The sequence below is a fragment of the Pseudochaenichthys georgianus genome, chromosome 7 (assembly GCF_902827115.2).
Source record: "Pseudochaenichthys georgianus chromosome 7, fPseGeo1.2, whole genome shotgun sequence".
Taxonomy (NCBI): Eukaryota; Metazoa; Chordata; class Actinopteri; order Perciformes; family Channichthyidae; genus Pseudochaenichthys; species Pseudochaenichthys georgianus.
The window spans coordinates 25,678,777-25,696,411 of NC_047509.1; the positions used below are offsets into that span (position 1 = coordinate 25,678,777).

General features: G+C 37.2%; 2 protein-coding genes across 2 annotated transcripts; both read left to right on the plus strand.

Annotated features, from left to right (window-relative positions):
• Nucleotides 1-21: 21 nt before the first annotated feature.
• On the plus strand, nucleotides 22-6,476 carry LOC117449246 (taste receptor type 1 member 1-like). The gene is made up of 6 exons (XM_034086784.2): nucleotides 22-1,668; nucleotides 2,135-2,432; nucleotides 2,542-3,267; nucleotides 3,580-3,786; nucleotides 4,182-4,308; nucleotides 4,639-6,476. The coding sequence occupies exons 1-6, from the start codon at nucleotides 1,448-1,450 to the stop codon at nucleotides 5,553-5,555; spliced, it is 2,496 nt and encodes an 831-aa protein (XP_033942675.1). The 5' UTR covers nucleotides 22-1,447; the 3' UTR covers nucleotides 5,556-6,476.
• Nucleotides 6,477-10,333: 3,857 nt separating this feature from the next.
• LOC117449946 (taste receptor type 1 member 1-like) lies at nucleotides 10,334-14,391 on the plus strand. The gene is made up of 6 exons (XM_034087886.2): nucleotides 10,334-10,515; nucleotides 10,829-11,126; nucleotides 11,248-11,973; nucleotides 12,257-12,463; nucleotides 12,820-12,940; nucleotides 13,211-14,391. The coding sequence occupies exons 1-6, from the start codon at nucleotides 10,334-10,336 to the stop codon at nucleotides 14,137-14,139; spliced, it is 2,463 nt and encodes an 820-aa protein (XP_033943777.1). The 3' UTR covers nucleotides 14,140-14,391.
• The last annotated feature ends 3,244 nt before the right edge of the window (nucleotides 14,392-17,635 follow it).

Sequence of the window (17,635 nt, forward strand, 5' to 3'; positions counted from 1 at the left end):
ATGTCTATTTCCTAGACTAACTTTTCGTACAGTTTCGTACAGTACAGTAATACGAAAAGGTGCAACAGTGATATGAAGGAAAATGATCCTTTTCAATAGTATACGCCACATGGTATTTATAGATTACCTGAAAGCTGGGGACTGGTAGATCAATTTAATACGCAGCTCAGCACATTGTGTACAAATCTTTGAACGTTTAGAGTGTATATAGGCTTAGAACAGGGGTGTCCAAACTACGGCCCGGGGGCCAAATGCGGCCCGCAGGCCATTTTGAAACGGCCCTCAGCTAATTCAAAAAGTATGAAATATGGCCCACAAATGAAACTTGTGCTTGTTTTGTATTGTACTTCCTAAATGTATATACAAATATATTACACAGTATTCATCTCATTCCACTTTCCAATTCAAGTTGAAAACATTTGTTAATCAAATCTAAGTTGATGATAAAAAGCCCAATAACTTATTTACATAACAAGTTTGAAATAGAGCGTTCATATTTCCTCTTATGATAAGCAATCTGAGGCTTCTATTTTAAGGGATGAACTGCAAACAAGATACATGAAACCCGATGGAGAGCTGTGATGGAGGCTGTTTTTTTGTTGACGTATATTCAAGTATCAATCACAATTTTCCTACATTTTATTGATTGTGCTAACTCATAACTTAAATAAGGCACCTCACTTCTAGTGAGTGGCCCAGCCCTTCGTATATGTATCTGGATGTGGCCCTCGGTGAAAACACCCCTAACTTAGAACATCTGCAGTTACTTGGACACCTTAGCACGTTACACTTGTAAAGACCTAGAGCTCACAAAAGCAATTTGTATGTGTTTGGGTCAAGTTTTAAAATATGACCTCCATATTATATGAACAATGAAATGGCTATAGGGACAACATCTTCACATATCAGTACATATGGGCTCATTGAATCCAGAAGACTATGCTTTCCTGTCATAATCTAATTTATGCTACATAAAAAAAGTGTTTTGAATTTAAAATAACACATTTATACCGCATGCAAAAAACAACATGGGTTTTAACCCGTGGGCATGTCTGTAATGATGAGACTTGTGGGTATAAGAGATCACCAATAGTTAACCTAACTTTTGAGCATTATTTAGTCGTAACCTTTACATACTTTGCTTTGGTTTTCAAACTCATTTATACCACAGACTCCAAACTAAAACTTCAAAAATATGAAAGAGGATCAAGAGAAATGGTCGGCACCTAAGCTACATTGCTAGTGTTTTAGTAAAGGTTCTCAGTACATGTTATAGCATGTAACATGTTTTACAACTCTGTAGTTTGTCATTATTGGGTTTTGATAATAAGGTTGCAACATTAAAAAAGGAAGCAGTCTGAATACTTTCTACATCACAGGGACAGTGAGTGCAGATGTGTTTTGCATGTAGATTTGTTTATTCTCATCCAAGCGAGGCATACAGTATATGACAACTCCCAAGTCCACATCAGATCAGTTGGTAACTAGCACAATGAAACATTTTCTAGCTTCTCTGTGTCTCCAGGGAATGTTTATACATGCCTTGGCTCAATGCAGTGCCTCAGAGTTTCAGCTGGAAGGAGATTATTTGTTGGGTGGACTTTTTGGTATTCATCATGATAGTGATCCTGATTTTCATGACAGACCAGAAGGCGTCGACTGCGCCAGGTGAGTCTTATAATACATCTGAGGGATACCTTTCAAGGTTGAAAATAAGGAAAAACGCCTGGTGTACCAGACTATATCATAAAGACATTAATCGTCCGGTAAATGCCTGCATAACAAGGGGTCGACAATGTGACACAATTACTGGACATAAAGATGTATATAATGTTTATTTGAATTAACTTCTTATTTTATAGTTATTTTATCATTTCTTTTTTTTTATCTTTGATTTTATCCTTAATTGTATTAATCTGTGTGAATCTGTGCTGTCCTGCTTTTCATCCTTACCCTGTTGCTGTTAAATTACTGAATTTAATTAATAAAGATCCATCTTATCTTATCTTAAATGGATATATAGGGAGTAGCAAATATAATTGTATTATTGCTTTATTATCAAACTTCAATTATTTGTTCCAATAAACGTACTTGAACAATGAATGTAATCATACCTTATTTTCTCTATCTGCAGTAAACCCCTAATTTCTTCAAGTTTTCGGAGGTTTCAGTTGATGAGATTCGCTGTAGATGAAATCAATAACTCTACCAACCTCCTGCCAAACGTATCTCTCGGCTATGAGATATTTGACCAATGCTCAGATACACACAATTTTCCAGAAATTTTTTACTTCATATCAGCAAATGGCTTGGTCCAACCTTGGGGTGAACCACACAAGAATCTGTCCAAAGTGATGGCAGTGGTTGGCCCTTATACAAGCAGTAAGGCCCTGATTGTAGCCCCACTTCTCATGATGAATCAGATTCCTATGGTAAGTTTTACAAATGGTCAAATAATAAAATCAGTTTTATATACACTTTTGTGTAACTTTTAATTTGGCACTAAAAATGGTGACCATGTTTTCTAATACTCTTTAACAGATCAGTTATGGGGCTTCTAGTTCTGTCTTCTCAAGAAAACAGAAATTTCCCTATTTCCTGCGAACAGTGCAACCCAATAAAGACGTCATTGAGTTAATTGTTGAGATTCTGCTGCACTTCAACTGGCACTGGGTTGCTTTCCTTTACATTAACGATGATTATGGCAACAACGGCCTGGAATTATTCATGAAGAAGATTAAGGATACTCAAATCTGCCTGGCGTACATCAAAGGCCTGAATCAATATACAAACCACTCCCAAATACTCAAACAGATCAATGCACATAGAATAGGTGCCATCATTGTGTTTGCTCTTGAATGGACTGCTGAAGCTCTCATTGAGTCGGCAATAAACCAGAATGTCACCAACAAAGTGTGGATCGCCTCAGATGCATGGTCCTTAAACAAGAATCTCCCGAAGAAGAAAGGAATCAGAAATATTGGAACTGTGATTGGGGTTTCTGAAAAAAGAGTGACAATACCTGGTTTCAGTGACTTTATCAATTTTTCCAGAAGACGTACATATTGTGAAAATGCATCACAAAATATACATTGTAATCAGGTTTGCAACTGCAGCAGCCTGAGCGCAAAAAATGTTGTTGCTGCAGACCCTTCTTTTAATATCCCCGTTTATTCTGCTGTGTATGCCATCGCTCATGCCTTACACAATGCCCTGCAATGTGGATCTGGCAGATGTAATGATAATATTACAGTCTTCCCACATATGGTAAGTATACAAAACATGTGATCCTTTATTAAATGTATTCTTGGGAATCTATGCTTAACATTCTATGGATTAAGCATCGAATGAAACTGGCAATTTTTGTTAAAGTTCACTCATGTTTCCGTGTCCATTCACAATGACAATCATTACAATTAAATAGGTCTGTCTGTAAGACAAACTTATTTAATTGTAATGATTCAATTTATTGTTAGCTGTGCACAATCTAATAAACAACCTTGAAACTCTAAACAGGGTTGACCCGTATGTTCATTTCTGAATAAATGAAGTAATCTGAACTTTTTGTTCCCACATCAGCTGCTAGCGGAGCTAAAGAAGTCCAACTTTACTCTTTTAAATCAAAGCATTCGGTTTGATGAGAATGGTGACCCCGACTTTGGATCATATTCTGTAGTTTTCTGGAACCACAGTGGGGATGCAGAGGAGATTGGCTTTTATCATTTTGACCAATCAGCCAAATTATTCATCAACAATAGCCAAATTAAATGGCACACACACGGAAAAGTAAGTTGTTTTCCCTTTTAGAAGTTCCTTTACTCTGTGTTGATTTAAAAATACTTTGGGTAATACTGTTTAGAAGACTACATTTTATACATGAGCGCATTCTAAAGTGTATTATTATTATCAGTGTTGGAAGAAGTACTCAGATATTTTACTTAATTAAAAGTACACACTTTTTTGCTTTTACACTTTAAAGCAAAAAGTAAAAGTACTAATTTTGCACATTAGCCTATTTCAGAATAATATAAACTACAGAAGTATTATCTGATAAATGAACCTCAATATCATGAGTAAAAGTACTCCAAGGCCTCACTCTTAACCACATGTTTTCACTAATGGATGACTGACTTTTCTACTCTACTGCATTACATTTTATGCTGAATCATTGTTTTGTGCAGGTGCCTACGTCAGTATGTTCCGAAGAATGTCCTGTTGGATTTGTAAAAAAGTATACTGGAACCCACAAATGCTGCTTCGATTGTGAAATCTGTCCAAGTGGAAGTTATATAACACATAACATGACAGGTAAGTTATGAGGAAGAGAATTAGAAAAAACGGTGCTGTCATTCTGGCTATGAAGGGAACTCATTATAGATATCTTTCTTAAAAGGTTTAACATGATTTATGTTGAGTGGACACCGTTATGAAGGCTCTGAAAACTGCACATGCAAACTATTTATAATTACCTCTCATTGTAAAGGGTAAAGAAAGTTTGAAATTAACTAAAAGCTAGCTTTAAACATATAGTATCAGATTAAGGGTTAACCAAACTTCCTTATCCGTTCAATCTCACTTGAAGACATTTCAAAAGTGCTCCATAACTTGACAACGTGTCTTTCTCTCATGTGAAAACAGAGTGCATGGACTGTAAGGACACCGAATGGTCTGCAGCAGGAAGTACATCATGCAACCTGCGGTCGGTGGAGTACATCCCGTTCACAGACACCGGGGCTATACTGATCATGGTGGGGGCCTGGGCCTTGGTGGGCTTCACACTCGCTGTATCTGTTCTCTTTGCCATCAACTACAACACACCTGTTGTCAGATCTGCTGGGGGACCAATGTGCTTCCTCATTTTAGTCTGCCTCAGTCTGTGTAGTATAAGTGTGTTCTTTTACTTTGGTGAGCCAACAACTTCCTTCTGTATCCTGAGGTTTTCACCATTTCTCTTGTTCTACACAGTTTGTCTCGCCTGTTTCGTTGTGCGTTCTTTTCAAATTGTTTTCATCTTCAAAATAGCCGCCAAGTTCCCCAAACTCCACAGTTGGTGGATCAAGTATCATGGACAATGGCTGGTCATCACTGTGGCATTTGGTATTCAGGCACTCTTACTTCTTATTGGCTATACGTGTTGCCCTCCACACACCTTCAAGGAAACAATTGGGTACCCAGACAAAATCATACTTGGTTGTGACCTTAATCTCAAAGCCACCGCTGGCCCTGTGCTTTTCCTCTTGTCTTTGTGCTTCCTTTGCTTTATTTTCTCCTACATGGGGAAAGACCTCCCGAAAAATTACAACGAGGCCAAAGCAATAACCTTCTGTCTGCTCCTGCTGATCCTCACCTGGATCATCTTTGCTACTACATCTGTGCTTTACCACGGAAAGTACATCCCAATACTGAACGCTCTGGCCATACTCTCCAGTCTCTACTCCTTTCTGGTGTGGTACTTCCTCCCAAAATGCTACATCATGATTTTTCAATCATACAAAAACACGCAGGAGTACTTCCAAGGACTTATTCAGAATTATACCCAAACAATCAGCCAGTAGAGACTTGAAGTAAACATGTGTTACTGTTTATAGAATAAATATTGTTCTTCAAACCCTCTGAATACTGTTAATGAAATTATAATAGTGCACAGCAGTTTGTAAAAACACGTTTCCAGAGTACATAAATGAGCGTATATTGTGGAAACACTGAACAGATCTTAAGCTGATGCTAACATTAACTCTGCATGGGAATTATAAATCAGGGAGAAGTCTCAATTATCTTCTTCCACATTAACTGAAGACTGAAATGTATGGGAGTAGAGAAAGAGATGGGATTGTGGGTAATCACAGCTGACGTTTATGAAAATGATATAAATGTATATATTGTATTGATGGTATTCTGTTTATTGGTACATACTTTTGGCAATTCCTGTTTGTCTTTGTGACTTCATTACTGTTTTGTCAGACCTCATTTGCATTTGTTCTGTTTTATGACCTTTTATTTTAGTATGCTTATTTTTGAAGTTTTTACCTTCTGACACCTATGGTCAATGTACACTAATTTTCTATTTGTAGTTTGACATTAGTTTTTGTTTGGTCGTCGCAATTTAATTTGTATTTGTAACAGCTCACTTAATTCCTTTTACTATTATTAAGATGTTCTACCATTTTAAGGGGGTTCTTAAATAATTAACTGCCTTTGCGGCTTTGCATTCTCTGTTTATTTCTGACTACCTATGTTGCAAATGTATTATCTTTTCAATTTACACACGGCATCTATTGCACGTCTGTCCGTCCTGGGAGAGGGATCCCTCCTCTGTTGCTCTCCCTGAGGTTTCTCCCATTTTTCCCTTTAAACTGGGTTTTCTTCGGAAGTTTTTCCTTGTACGATGTGAGGGTCTAAGGACAGAGGGTGTCATATTGTCATACTGATATTCTGTACACACTGTGAAGACGACTGAGACAAATGTAACATTTGTGATATTGGGCTATATAAATAAACATTGATTGATTGATTGATTGATTGATTGATTGATTGATTGATTGATTGATTGTATTACCTACTGGAACTGTTAGTAAGGTAAAGATCACATCAAGTGGTTTGCTCCTAACTTCTCATTCTTTACTTTTCTGTTTGAATGGGTATCCTATTCTACTTACAGCTTTGACTCGCCCTTAAAATAAATAATATCATGGGGTCTAGTCGCAAATAATTTCCCCACTACTTCTCAAGGTTCAAGTTTCTTTATTGTCAAAATAATATAGCTACAGAGTAATTATGTCGTTGAAAATCTTAGGTCACAGGCTTCTCCAACAATGCAAATGTGCATATGTCAATAAAGATTCTTGCATACTCAGAAGGAATCTCTCCTGATTGAACTGAATGAAGTCTCGAGCCAGCTGCAATTTGGGCATAGCATTCAGAAATGAAGAGGCTGTTGCTGATATTCACCAACTCACCGCATGAGGGAGCCACTTCACTCTGACGCTGTCTACAAGCTGGGATAAAGCCACACCCTGAATATACTGTGTAACAAAACATGTTGTATTGTGAATAAAATTGCTGTGAATGATGTCAGTTTATTTGCTAATGTTTCACATATTCAGTGCACACTTTGAATCAAGATGTATCTCATTCCCCTGGAGCAATAAAAAGGGGACACATTTACTGTATGCTCCCTTTTTCTCAGTGTCTGTGTTAGATTCTCTCTGTATTCTGTATGACAGTTGAAGTCAATATTTTTAGATATATCATTATTTATTAGTTTAATGTCTAAAGGTTTTAGACATTTTAATTAAAACATAATAATGCAAAGCTGAATATCTCAACCTCCTTAAAGATTGTGTGTTTTGAAAGGAAATCTTGCTCCTCTGCATTTCTTTAACACATGTATCTTATGTTCAGCCTTTGTGTTCATCATTTATATTTATCATTCATTTTAATTTAAGTAACAGAGTACCTCATGTTGACGACTTAGGGAAACTTAAGTTGAAATCTCACTATCGCTTCCCATTTGTTATTAAAAATGTATCTGTCACATTCATTTATATCTAGGGTAGTTACTAAATGTGCTTTGCTGCTTTGTTTATGATATAGATAGATTTAGATTTGCCAGCCTTTCCCATCTAAGATGTATGAACTCCTTCAACCTGTATAGCTATTTATATGGCCAAATTGTTTATAGTCATTAATTGAATTACTAATCGGATTTCTTATTTCATAGTTTAGTATACTTTGAGACGATTTTATGAGACTACATTAATAATAATGATTGATATTGTTCATCGTATACAAGGCTCCAAGATGTAACAAATTAATATAATTAATAATTATATTAAAAATAATAGTTATTTTTGATAATTGTAACTAATTTTGATAGCGATTTAAAGCTATATTTCTAGTTATTATGAACCATATTTACGATTAATCAAAGTATGTGTTTTTTCTTGTTTTTTGAGGTTGCAAAACATTAATGTCACCACATGGAGGCGCCACTTCCCCTCGCTTTGACACTGTCTACTTACATTACATTACATTGCTTACTAAAGACACAACTTGTTGAAATACTTGTTATCATAAGTTTATGTATTGAGTTTAACGTTAGATTGCAGAAATTCAAGTTTTGTGCAGAAGTAAAAATTCAGATTCAGACTGCTGATAACACACATTGATCTGTTAACTGTAGACTTATCAGCTAAGAATGAGACTGTGTGTATCAATAAGAACTGCTGTCTAAAATAGAAATGTAAAAAAAGATTCCAAAAAAAAATCCATACAGTTTCACATTTTAGCTAAACTTCCTATGAAGCAGCAGACAGTACTGTTCACCGGCTACGGATGTAAGGTCTACTGAAGTATGGGTTTACTCAAACTGCAAACACAAAATAATACAAAATAATGTTGTTGTGTTTTGGTAACTTTATTTTGAATCACAGAGAGATTTAACCTGTTGACACCACCCGGACAGTCAGGATAACTTAGAAACTATCTTGAAGATGCAGTAAGCTAATTTATTTTTAACATTTCATCTCTTTGATTCCACCGATTCTTTGATTCCAAAATACTTGAATGTTCATGTTATTAGCTTCGGATCCCAATTGTTTTAGCAGAAAAAGGCTACATGTTGTAGATCTTAATGATATTACAGGTCGGATATGTAGTTATCTATTTTAGACTGTTTCCTTTTTACTTGTGGTTTTAGTCAAGTTTTCAAATCTGATAGTTACTATTGTTTAAGCATGGAGTTGAAATGAATGTAAAAGTTGAGATTGAGACAAAAAACCCACTCTAAGTAGAAAGTAAAACTCCTTAACACAAACTGATTAAATGTTGTTGTACTGTCACGCTGCTGAAAGTGAACTCTTGGAAGTGCAAACATTTTACAGCAATGACTGCTATTCATCAAAACGTATTGTTTATCAGTATACTCACCTCACATGGCTTCCATAAAAAAAACATTACATCACTTTGTCACCTCTCTGTCTGGCAGATGGGTGCCCGGCGTTTCCTACCAAGCAGGAGTGCCTCCCTATCAGGAGGTTACCTGAATTCAATCTTTGGCCTGGCCATCTGTCGTTGTCACCCACAGAGTTATTGCAAATAAGCTTTGTAGTCAAATCTCAAGTCATCTATATCTTATTTGTAAGAGGATGTAGCATTTGAGCATACACCAACAATACCAGGTTGAATTTATTAATACATTTGCATGTATTTGCTTGTGACTGTGTGTGATTTTACAACCTCCTTTACCTCATCCCTGTCATCCACAGATCATCTCTATAGCAAAAATGTCATTCAATATAAAACCCTTCTAATAGACTTTCACTTTGACAGTAATTACAGCTTTAAGCATTTTAACTAATCTACCAATTGTCTGCTCTATGATCAATGCTACTTTGCACTGTTTCACTGTATTAACTATTGACAGTATATGTCAAACCTTGCTTGACTTTCACATATTTATGTGTAATTCCATGTCCTCCAGTACTTAAACAGAAGGAGAGGAAACGCTAACAAGCGCTCCAGTCCCAGGTGTGTGCATCACTTTAATGTGTCATCTTTGTAGCTTCTTGCAGGGTTTTGTATTTGAAGCATTTCGTTTGTGCAGTGCTTTTACTAAACCCTACACATGTTTCGTCAAATTGTTGAAGTTGTTTTAGTTGTTGCATTTGCATGTGTCTTCTGGCACATTTGTGTTTTTATATTTGCATCGTTTTTGAAAGTGCATCGCTTTTCTTCTAATGTGTTTTGGGCCATTGTAGCGCGTTTGTACCTGTCGGCACCGTAGACTCTGGTAAGACCAGCAGGCAGGGCCAACTAAACTAAACTCCTTCCAAATGAATACCTTTAAAGTAACATTTTGTATTATTTGTTTAACTGGGTCCCCTTTATCTAGGTTTAGGATTGAATACATATCTGAACTAATATAGGTAATACATGTATTTGTGCAGAAATACAGAAAATGATGAAGGGTTCACAAAGTGTTTAGTGGCACTGCATATAGTACGTACATTTGTCATCTTGGCTAAAGTAGGACTTATCACAAATGGTCCAGAATTATTCATAATAGACATAATACAGGTTATTGCTTTAAATATTGGTACATTTTGTGTCGCCATCAAAGAGAGCCTGTGCAGCCTAAAGGCTTTTTGCATACTGATTTGTGTATTCTCCTCCACCCTTTTACAGGAAATGTAAGACCTGATGTTATGCATCACCTAAGTCATGCACATTAAGACTTGGGGGTTGATGAAACAAGCATAGCATTGCTTATTCAATGGCAGATGCTAATGCCATTAGAGTTCACATCAAATTGGTAGAACGTTTTTTTAAAACAATGAAACCATTTCTAGTTTCTCTGTGTCTCCTGGGAACGATTCTACATGACTTGGCTCAATGCAGTGCACCAGACTCTGAATTTCAGCTGGAAGGAGATTATTTGTTGGGTGGACTTTTTGATATTCATTTCGATGATGACCCTTTTTATCATGACAGACCAGAAGCCGTCGAATGCTCCAAGTGAGTATTTTAAGAAATCTGCATTGATAACTTCAACTCACTCAAGTTGAAACTAATGACAATCTCCAAATGTAACAGATCATAACCTTTTTGAATATTAAGAGCTGTACATCAAATGCTAGAGCAACAGCTTGTTGCACATTTCAACCCTCACTTAATCCATGTAATGCTTTATTATCTCAGTTTCTTTACACAATGACATGTTACATTACATCCTGTATCCATGGACCATGAGATTCTTTTTGTAGCATCTGTGTCTGTGTTGACGTCTGAAGACTGATCATGATGATTCATGTGTCTATTCTCTGTACAGCAAACCCTTCACTCTCCCAAGTTATCGGAGGTTTCAGGTGATGAGATTCTCCGTGGAGCAAATTAACAACTCTACCAAACTCCTGCCAAACGTATCTCTCGGCTATGAGATATTTGACCACTGCTCAGATTTACACAGTTTTCCAGGAATTTTGCAACTCCTCTCAGTAAATGGCTTGGTCCAACCTTGGGGTGAACCACATGAGAATCTGTCCAAAGTGATAGCAGTGGTCGGCCCCTTTTCAAGCACTAACACCCTGACTGTAGCCCCACTCTTCATGACGAATCTCATTCCTATGGTAAGTTTGCCAACTATTTTGTTTAAGCAGTTATAACAATCAGTCATTTTTAAATGTTACATTTATGTCAAATTAACGGTTACTGAAAAGGATGATAATTACTCCATACTTCCTTTGTCAGGTCAGTTATGGAGCTGCATCCTCTGCCTTTGCAGAGAAAGCGAAATTCCCCTCTTTCCTGCGAACAGTGCATTCCAATAAAGAAGTCATAGATTTGATTGTTAACATCGTGAAGCACTTCAACTGGCGCTGGGTTGCTTTTCTTAACAGTGATGACGCGTATGGCATCGATGGCTTAGAATTGTTCAATAAGAAGATAAAGGATACTGAAATCTGCCTGGCATACAACAAAGGTCTCAATGTCGATACAAATGACACCAAAATATTCAAAGAGATAGAGGAACAGAAGATAAACACCATTATTGTTTTTGCTCCAAAAATGACGGCTGAAGCTCTCATTGAGTCGGCAGTACGACTGAATGTCACCAATAGAGTGTGGATAGCAGGGGACACCTGGTCCTTAAGCACAAAGCTCCACAAGATGAAAGGAATCAAAAATATTGGAACTGTAATTGGAGTGTCTCAGCCAGTAGTGACAATACCTGGTTTTAGCGATTTTATCCATTTTTCCGGAAGCCAGACTCATTGTGAACATTTGGAAAAAAAACAGTTTTGTAATCAGGCTTGCAACTGCAGCAGCCCAAGTGCAGAAAAAATCCTTTCCGTGGACCCATCTTATAATTTTCCCATTTATTCTGCTGTTTATGCCATCGCTCATGCCTTGCACAAAGCTTTGCAATGTGGATCCGGCAGATGTAATAGCAATATTACATTGTACCCTTATACTGTAAGTATACAAATAATTGATATTTGTTCACATTTATGTGTTTGATGGCTGTAGTAAATAATGTCATAACTCAAACTATTGACCAAATATGTCTTTTGTCATCACATAGCATTTATAACTGTACATCCTCAAAGGAAAATTAAAGATGTTAACAATGTCTGACAAATTACATCAGGCAAGACATTTTAGAGATAGAGAAAGAGAAAAAAGAGGTTAACAAAATGACATTTTACAAATCTGACATCAAATAAATGTGAATATGAATGTTGTTTACCCACTCCAGGTGCTTGCCGAGCTGAAGGAGTCAAACTTTACACTTTTAAATCAAAGTATCCAGTTTGATGAGAATATTGAACCCAAGTTTGGATCCTATTCTATAGTTTTCTGGAATGACAGTGGTGAAGCAGAGGTGATCGGCTATTACAAATTTCAGAAATCAATCTATTACTACATCGACGAAAACAAAATTCAGTGGTACACAGACGGAGAAGTAAGTGGTTATTTTTACCAAATGATGTGTGGAATAATGCAGTGTGCCTACAGGGTATGATCATTAAAATATTCTGCTTTGCTTTTACCTTTTCTGCACAGGAATGTGTATATGCAAAGTAAACTAGTTTGTCAATAACAGTGGCAAAATAGATTATCAAGAAAATAAAAAGTTGGTGGTACAGCAAATGTCTAAAATAAGATGTTCACATTAAACAAAGCCAGTTGAGAAACGTTGTGAATAGTTATGCAATGGGACTCACACTTTCCTTGTTTGACACCGTCCCTGACAATGTTTTCTTCGCTTAAATTCATTTTCTGCTGAATACATTTTTGTTAAATGATTATCTTGCACAGGTGCCCACTTCGGTATGTTCCCAAGAATGTCTAGTAGGATATTCCAAAAAGCAAGATGGAATGCACAAATGCTGCTTCAGTTGTGTGATGTGCCAGAGTGGAACATATGTCAACATCACAGGTGAATTATTATTATTACTCCAAAACATCTTGAGAAAACATGACGTGTAAGAGATTGATATGAAAATGTAACAACACCACCTCAATTGTCTTTTATTTTAAGTTACCAATAACTTTTTCGCAGTTGCTTTCTGACCAAAAATAACACGTTTTTTTATTTGGTCTTATTAAATGTGTGCACTCAAAACTGAATATTATTACAAAAATATCCACAAAAAAGCCCCCCAAAAAATAGTTAAGATTTACAATTTGTGTTTCTCTCATGAAATAGGGACTCCCTACGGGTGCATGGACTGTAAGGACACCGAATGGTCTGCAGCAGGAAGTACATCATGCAACCTGCGGTCGGTGGAGTACATCCCGTTCACAGACACCGGGGCTATACTGATCATGGTGGGGGCCTGGGCCTTGGTGGGCTTCACACTCGCTGTATCTGTTCTCTTTGCCATCAACTACAACACACCTGTTGTCAGATCTGCTGGGGGACCAATGTGCTTCCTCATTTTAGTCTGCCTCAGTCTGTGTAGTATAAGTGTGTTCTTTTACTTTGGTGAGCCAACAACTTCCTTCTGTATCCTGAGGTTTTCACCATTTCTCTTGTTCTACACAGTTTGTCTCGCCTGTTTCGTTGTGCGTTCTTTTCAAATTGTTTTCATCTTCAAAATAGCCGCCAAGTTCCCCAAACTCCACAGTTGGTGGATCAAGTATCATGGACAATGGCTGGTCATCACTGTGGCATTTGGTATTCAGGCACTCTTACTTCTTATTGGCTATACGTGTTGCCCTCCACACACCTTCAAGGAAACAATTGGGTACCCAGACAAAATCATACTTGGTTGTGACCTTAATCTCAAAGCCACCGCTGGCCCTGTGCTTTTCCTCTTGTCTTTGTGCTTCCTTTGCTTTATTTTCTCCTACATGGGGAAAGACCTCCCGAAAAATTACAACGAGGCCAAAGCAATAACCTTCTGTCTGCTCCTGCTGATCCTCACCTGGATCATCTTTGCTACTACATCTGTGCTTTACCACGGAAAGTACATCCCAATACTGAACGCTCTGGCCATACTCTCCAGTCTCTACTCCTTTCTGGTGTGGTACTTCCTCCCAAAATGCTACATCATGATTTTTCAATCATACAAAAACACGCAGGAGTACTTCCAAGGACTTATTCAGAATTATACCCAAACAATCAGCCAGTAGAGACTTGAAGTAAACATGTGTTACTGTTTATAGAATAAATATTGTTCTTCAAACCCTCTGAATACTGTTAATGAAATTATAATAGTGCACAGCAGTTTGTAAAAACACGTTTCCAGAGTACATAAATGAGCGTATATTGTGGAAACACTGAACAGATCTTAAGCTGATGCTAACATTAACTCTGCATGGGAATTATAAATCAGGGAGAAGTCTCAATTATCTTCTTCCACATTAACTGAAGACTGAAATGTATGGGAGTAGAGAAAGAGATGGGATTGTGGGGACATATTTGTGTTTGTTTACTAGCGGAGAAGTTCAGATCATAAACACTATGACAGCTTTGGTTTTTATTTCTTGAAAGATAGAAAATAAGTGCAGTGGTCTGCTTTCAAGTTATCCAGCTTACTATTTAGTAAAACTAGCAAATACACAAAGTTATAAAAGTCAGCGTTGTATGTCCTCAATGCAAGAACTTTCTGGCTTTGAAAGTATTGAATCATCCACACTATTCACATGTAAAATGTACTGAACTTCTGAAATACTCAACTCCTCAACATGAACATTACCAAGTCAAAATGCATTTAAACAGGAGAAAGGGATGACACATGCAACTGAAAAATATAATGTACACAATGCTTTTTATGTACTCATCTTTATTGTATTATTAAACATCTCCATGATATTAAATGGTTAAAAGTGAATTAATCATGAAGTTGATTCAATAAAATTCAACATACAATGGAATGTGTGTTTTCTGGTTTTTCAATAATCTCACCACATGATGGCTTCACTTACTGCTAGACCTGAAATGTACCTTACTGTATGGCTAAGGTATGTCAATACTGTAATTGTTTTACTTTTATAAGCTTTAAATAATTTCTGGAAAATAAACCTTAACTTTTTATTAGACAGAATGATTGGTCTTAATGTAGAGTTATCAATAAGATACACCATTTTCAAGTCATTTCCATTGAACAATCTTTGTGTCGGGTGAGCGAAGCAGGCAGGACCCAAATGCAGGAAAAGATACGAGGTTTAACTGAAAATACTAGTGATGTTATGTATTTCGCCGAGGCTTCGGAGCTTGTGTCGAGTAATCCCCGAAGCTTTTTGTGAAGAATGTATCGAGGCTTGTGTCGTTTTGGGCCAGTGATGTCATCGATGACAACCGAAGCCTCGCTGCCTGTCGATACCACGTGACTGCTTCAGGAAGCGATTCAGATCGGTTGAACCGTTTTACACACTCTGACCAACAGGGGGGTTTGTGTTCAAATGAAGCCCATGATGAAGCCTCATGAGATGAACCCTTTTGCGAACCAATTGGCTGGAAAGCTTCAAAGCTTCATCTCGCCATCACTAGAAAATACCTTTATTTCAAGGCTATGACTTAAACATACAGAGCTGAACTCTCTCCCCAGTGAACACATTCAACAACGACAAGGATCTTACAAAGGCTGACAGAAAAAGACAGAACCTAAATGCACACAAGACTAATTACACGAACAAGACACAGGTGAGGAGGGAGGAGAAAACACAGGGGCACAAGGTGAACACAATCGGGTAATCAAGCAGGAGCCAACACAGAGACAGGAAGCAACAGACAAGACGGGGGGGTGAACACTTTTCAAACTAAAACAGTAAACCAAAGACAGATCTTGACAGAACAAAGTAAAACAGGGAAAACTAATATGGATCATAACACTTTGCCCAAGTTATTATAGCATTTCACTACACATTGTTCTTATATAATGGAGTTTTTAACAAAAAAACATTAGGTTGATTTGATTTAGCAGAACAATGAGATATGTGCTTTTGCCAGGAAGAATTCAAATTCTGGTGAGGGCCTGAACATTTATCATGTTAATCTGCATAGACATGGAACATTTTCCTAATTCAAATGGCCTCTGTGGTATTAAATCATGCAGGGATCATTTGTAACAGGACGTGGTCATTCAGCATAAACCAAATATACTGGGTTGGATTAAATGAATGTGTGTGTATTTGCTTGTGTTTAACCATGTGTGAGCTACCAACACGTACAACTGTACATGGTGAGATCGTTCTAACGAATGACATTATTCTAAAGTCCTGTTTGATTTAAAAACATTTCCTGAGCCAGCAATATCTTGTTGGTTAAAGATCGGAAGGAGTTTGAGGTGTTTTAACATTGACGTATGAAGGAAAAACACTTTCTGAACATCATGTATGCAGTTACAGCCTTTGGACGATGGAAGAAGTCCATGTGTTGAACAATGTGCTAGTGCAACATTCCCAGATAAAAACTTGATGAAGTTTAAAATGTGATACCATTAGTAAATATCTATATTGATTTAGAAATAGGTGAAAAACTTTATTTTTAAAAACAACATTTATTAAGTTTGCTGTACATCCATCCATCTTCTCCCGCTTATCCGTGGTCGGGTCGCGGGGGTAGCAGTTCCAGCTGCAGTTTGTACAGTTTTCTGTACATGATTATGCATAATGTTGTGTAATCTCTTTTAGTCAATTACCCTGGTACAACATACGTAGTATGGGATATAAAGCCCTCACGTGTCATACAAATAAGTTGTTCACAGTGATGGCCAGATAAAGCTTCATGAGGCTTTTCATCCAATGGTTTCTCAAAAGGGTTCATTTCTGAAGGCCTCATTTGCACACAAATGTTGGTCAAAGAGTGTAAAACAGACAGATGTGACCTCTCAACAATGTCATCTTTGATATATTGAATTGCAGAAAAGTAAAGGCTTGGAAATTAGTGTAAACAATTACATAAAAGCATTATCTGAAACAATCACATGCTCTCGACAGGCAGCAAGGCCATCATAATCAACGGTGCCATTGGCCACAAGCCAATTGAGTGGTGTGGTGATTACATCATTTTGTAGGTCGACTGGTATATTAGCATCGCTTGTAAGCAATTGCTGTTTGTAAGACATATAGAAGCTTTGGATATTGACCAGTGTATTTTATGTTATAGAACAAAACGTGAACATCTCTTAAGCTGCATTCAGATGATACTCAATTTGCACTTTGCTTTCCAAGAGATTGGGCGCATAGCCCTGTGGAGAAAGCAGCTTAATAGTTTAATTTCTATGGTCATCTGATTTATTACGTCTCGAAAGGTCAACGGTAAACAAGGTCAACGTTGCTACTGCCTAGTCGGGCGGCACCACTCTTTCCACCACATCAGTGCAGAGCTGTTTTTGATGTGATTTGGAAATGATGATACAACAGTTGTTTCCTATTAAAAAGGCAGGGAGAGACGGAAACGGTTTTGCCCTCTTTTGCACATTATCTCTTACTATGTGTATTGTAACAAGTAAGTTGACCAGGGAAAGGGACCAGAAGTTATAGACAAAACATTTAGGCTTCAGCGATTCCAACATTGAGCTGACCAATGACCAGGTGTTTTCTATGACACTCAAATATCGACTGAAATATCAAATGTATTTAAAGGAGTAAAATGAAAGTTGAGCACCCATGGCACACCGTGGGA

What these genes read in the sequence shown, in the direction of transcription:
- LOC117449246 (XM_034086784.2), top strand. Translation starts at nt 1,448, where the DNA reads ATGACAACTCCCAAGTCCACATCAGATCAGTTGGTAACTAGCACAATG. An exon ending in TGATGAATCAGATTCCTATG is followed by an intron (nt 2,433 to 2,541) that starts GTAAGTTTTACA and finishes ACTCTTTAACAG; the next exon opens with ATCAGTTATGGGGCTTCTAG. An exon ending in TATAACACATAACATGACAG is followed by an intron (nt 4,309 to 4,638) that starts GTAAGTTATGAG and finishes ATGTGAAAACAG; the next exon opens with AGTGCATGGACTGTAAGGAC.
- LOC117449946 (XM_034087886.2), top strand. Translation starts at nt 10,334, where the DNA reads ATGAAACCATTTCTAGTTTCTCTGTGTCTCCTGGGAACGATTCTACAT. An exon ending in TGACGAATCTCATTCCTATG is followed by an intron (nt 11,127 to 11,247) that starts GTAAGTTTGCCA and finishes TTCCTTTGTCAG; the next exon opens with GTCAGTTATGGAGCTGCATC. An exon ending in AGTGGTACACAGACGGAGAA is followed by an intron (nt 12,464 to 12,819) that starts GTAAGTGGTTAT and finishes TATCTTGCACAG; the next exon opens with GTGCCCACTTCGGTATGTTC.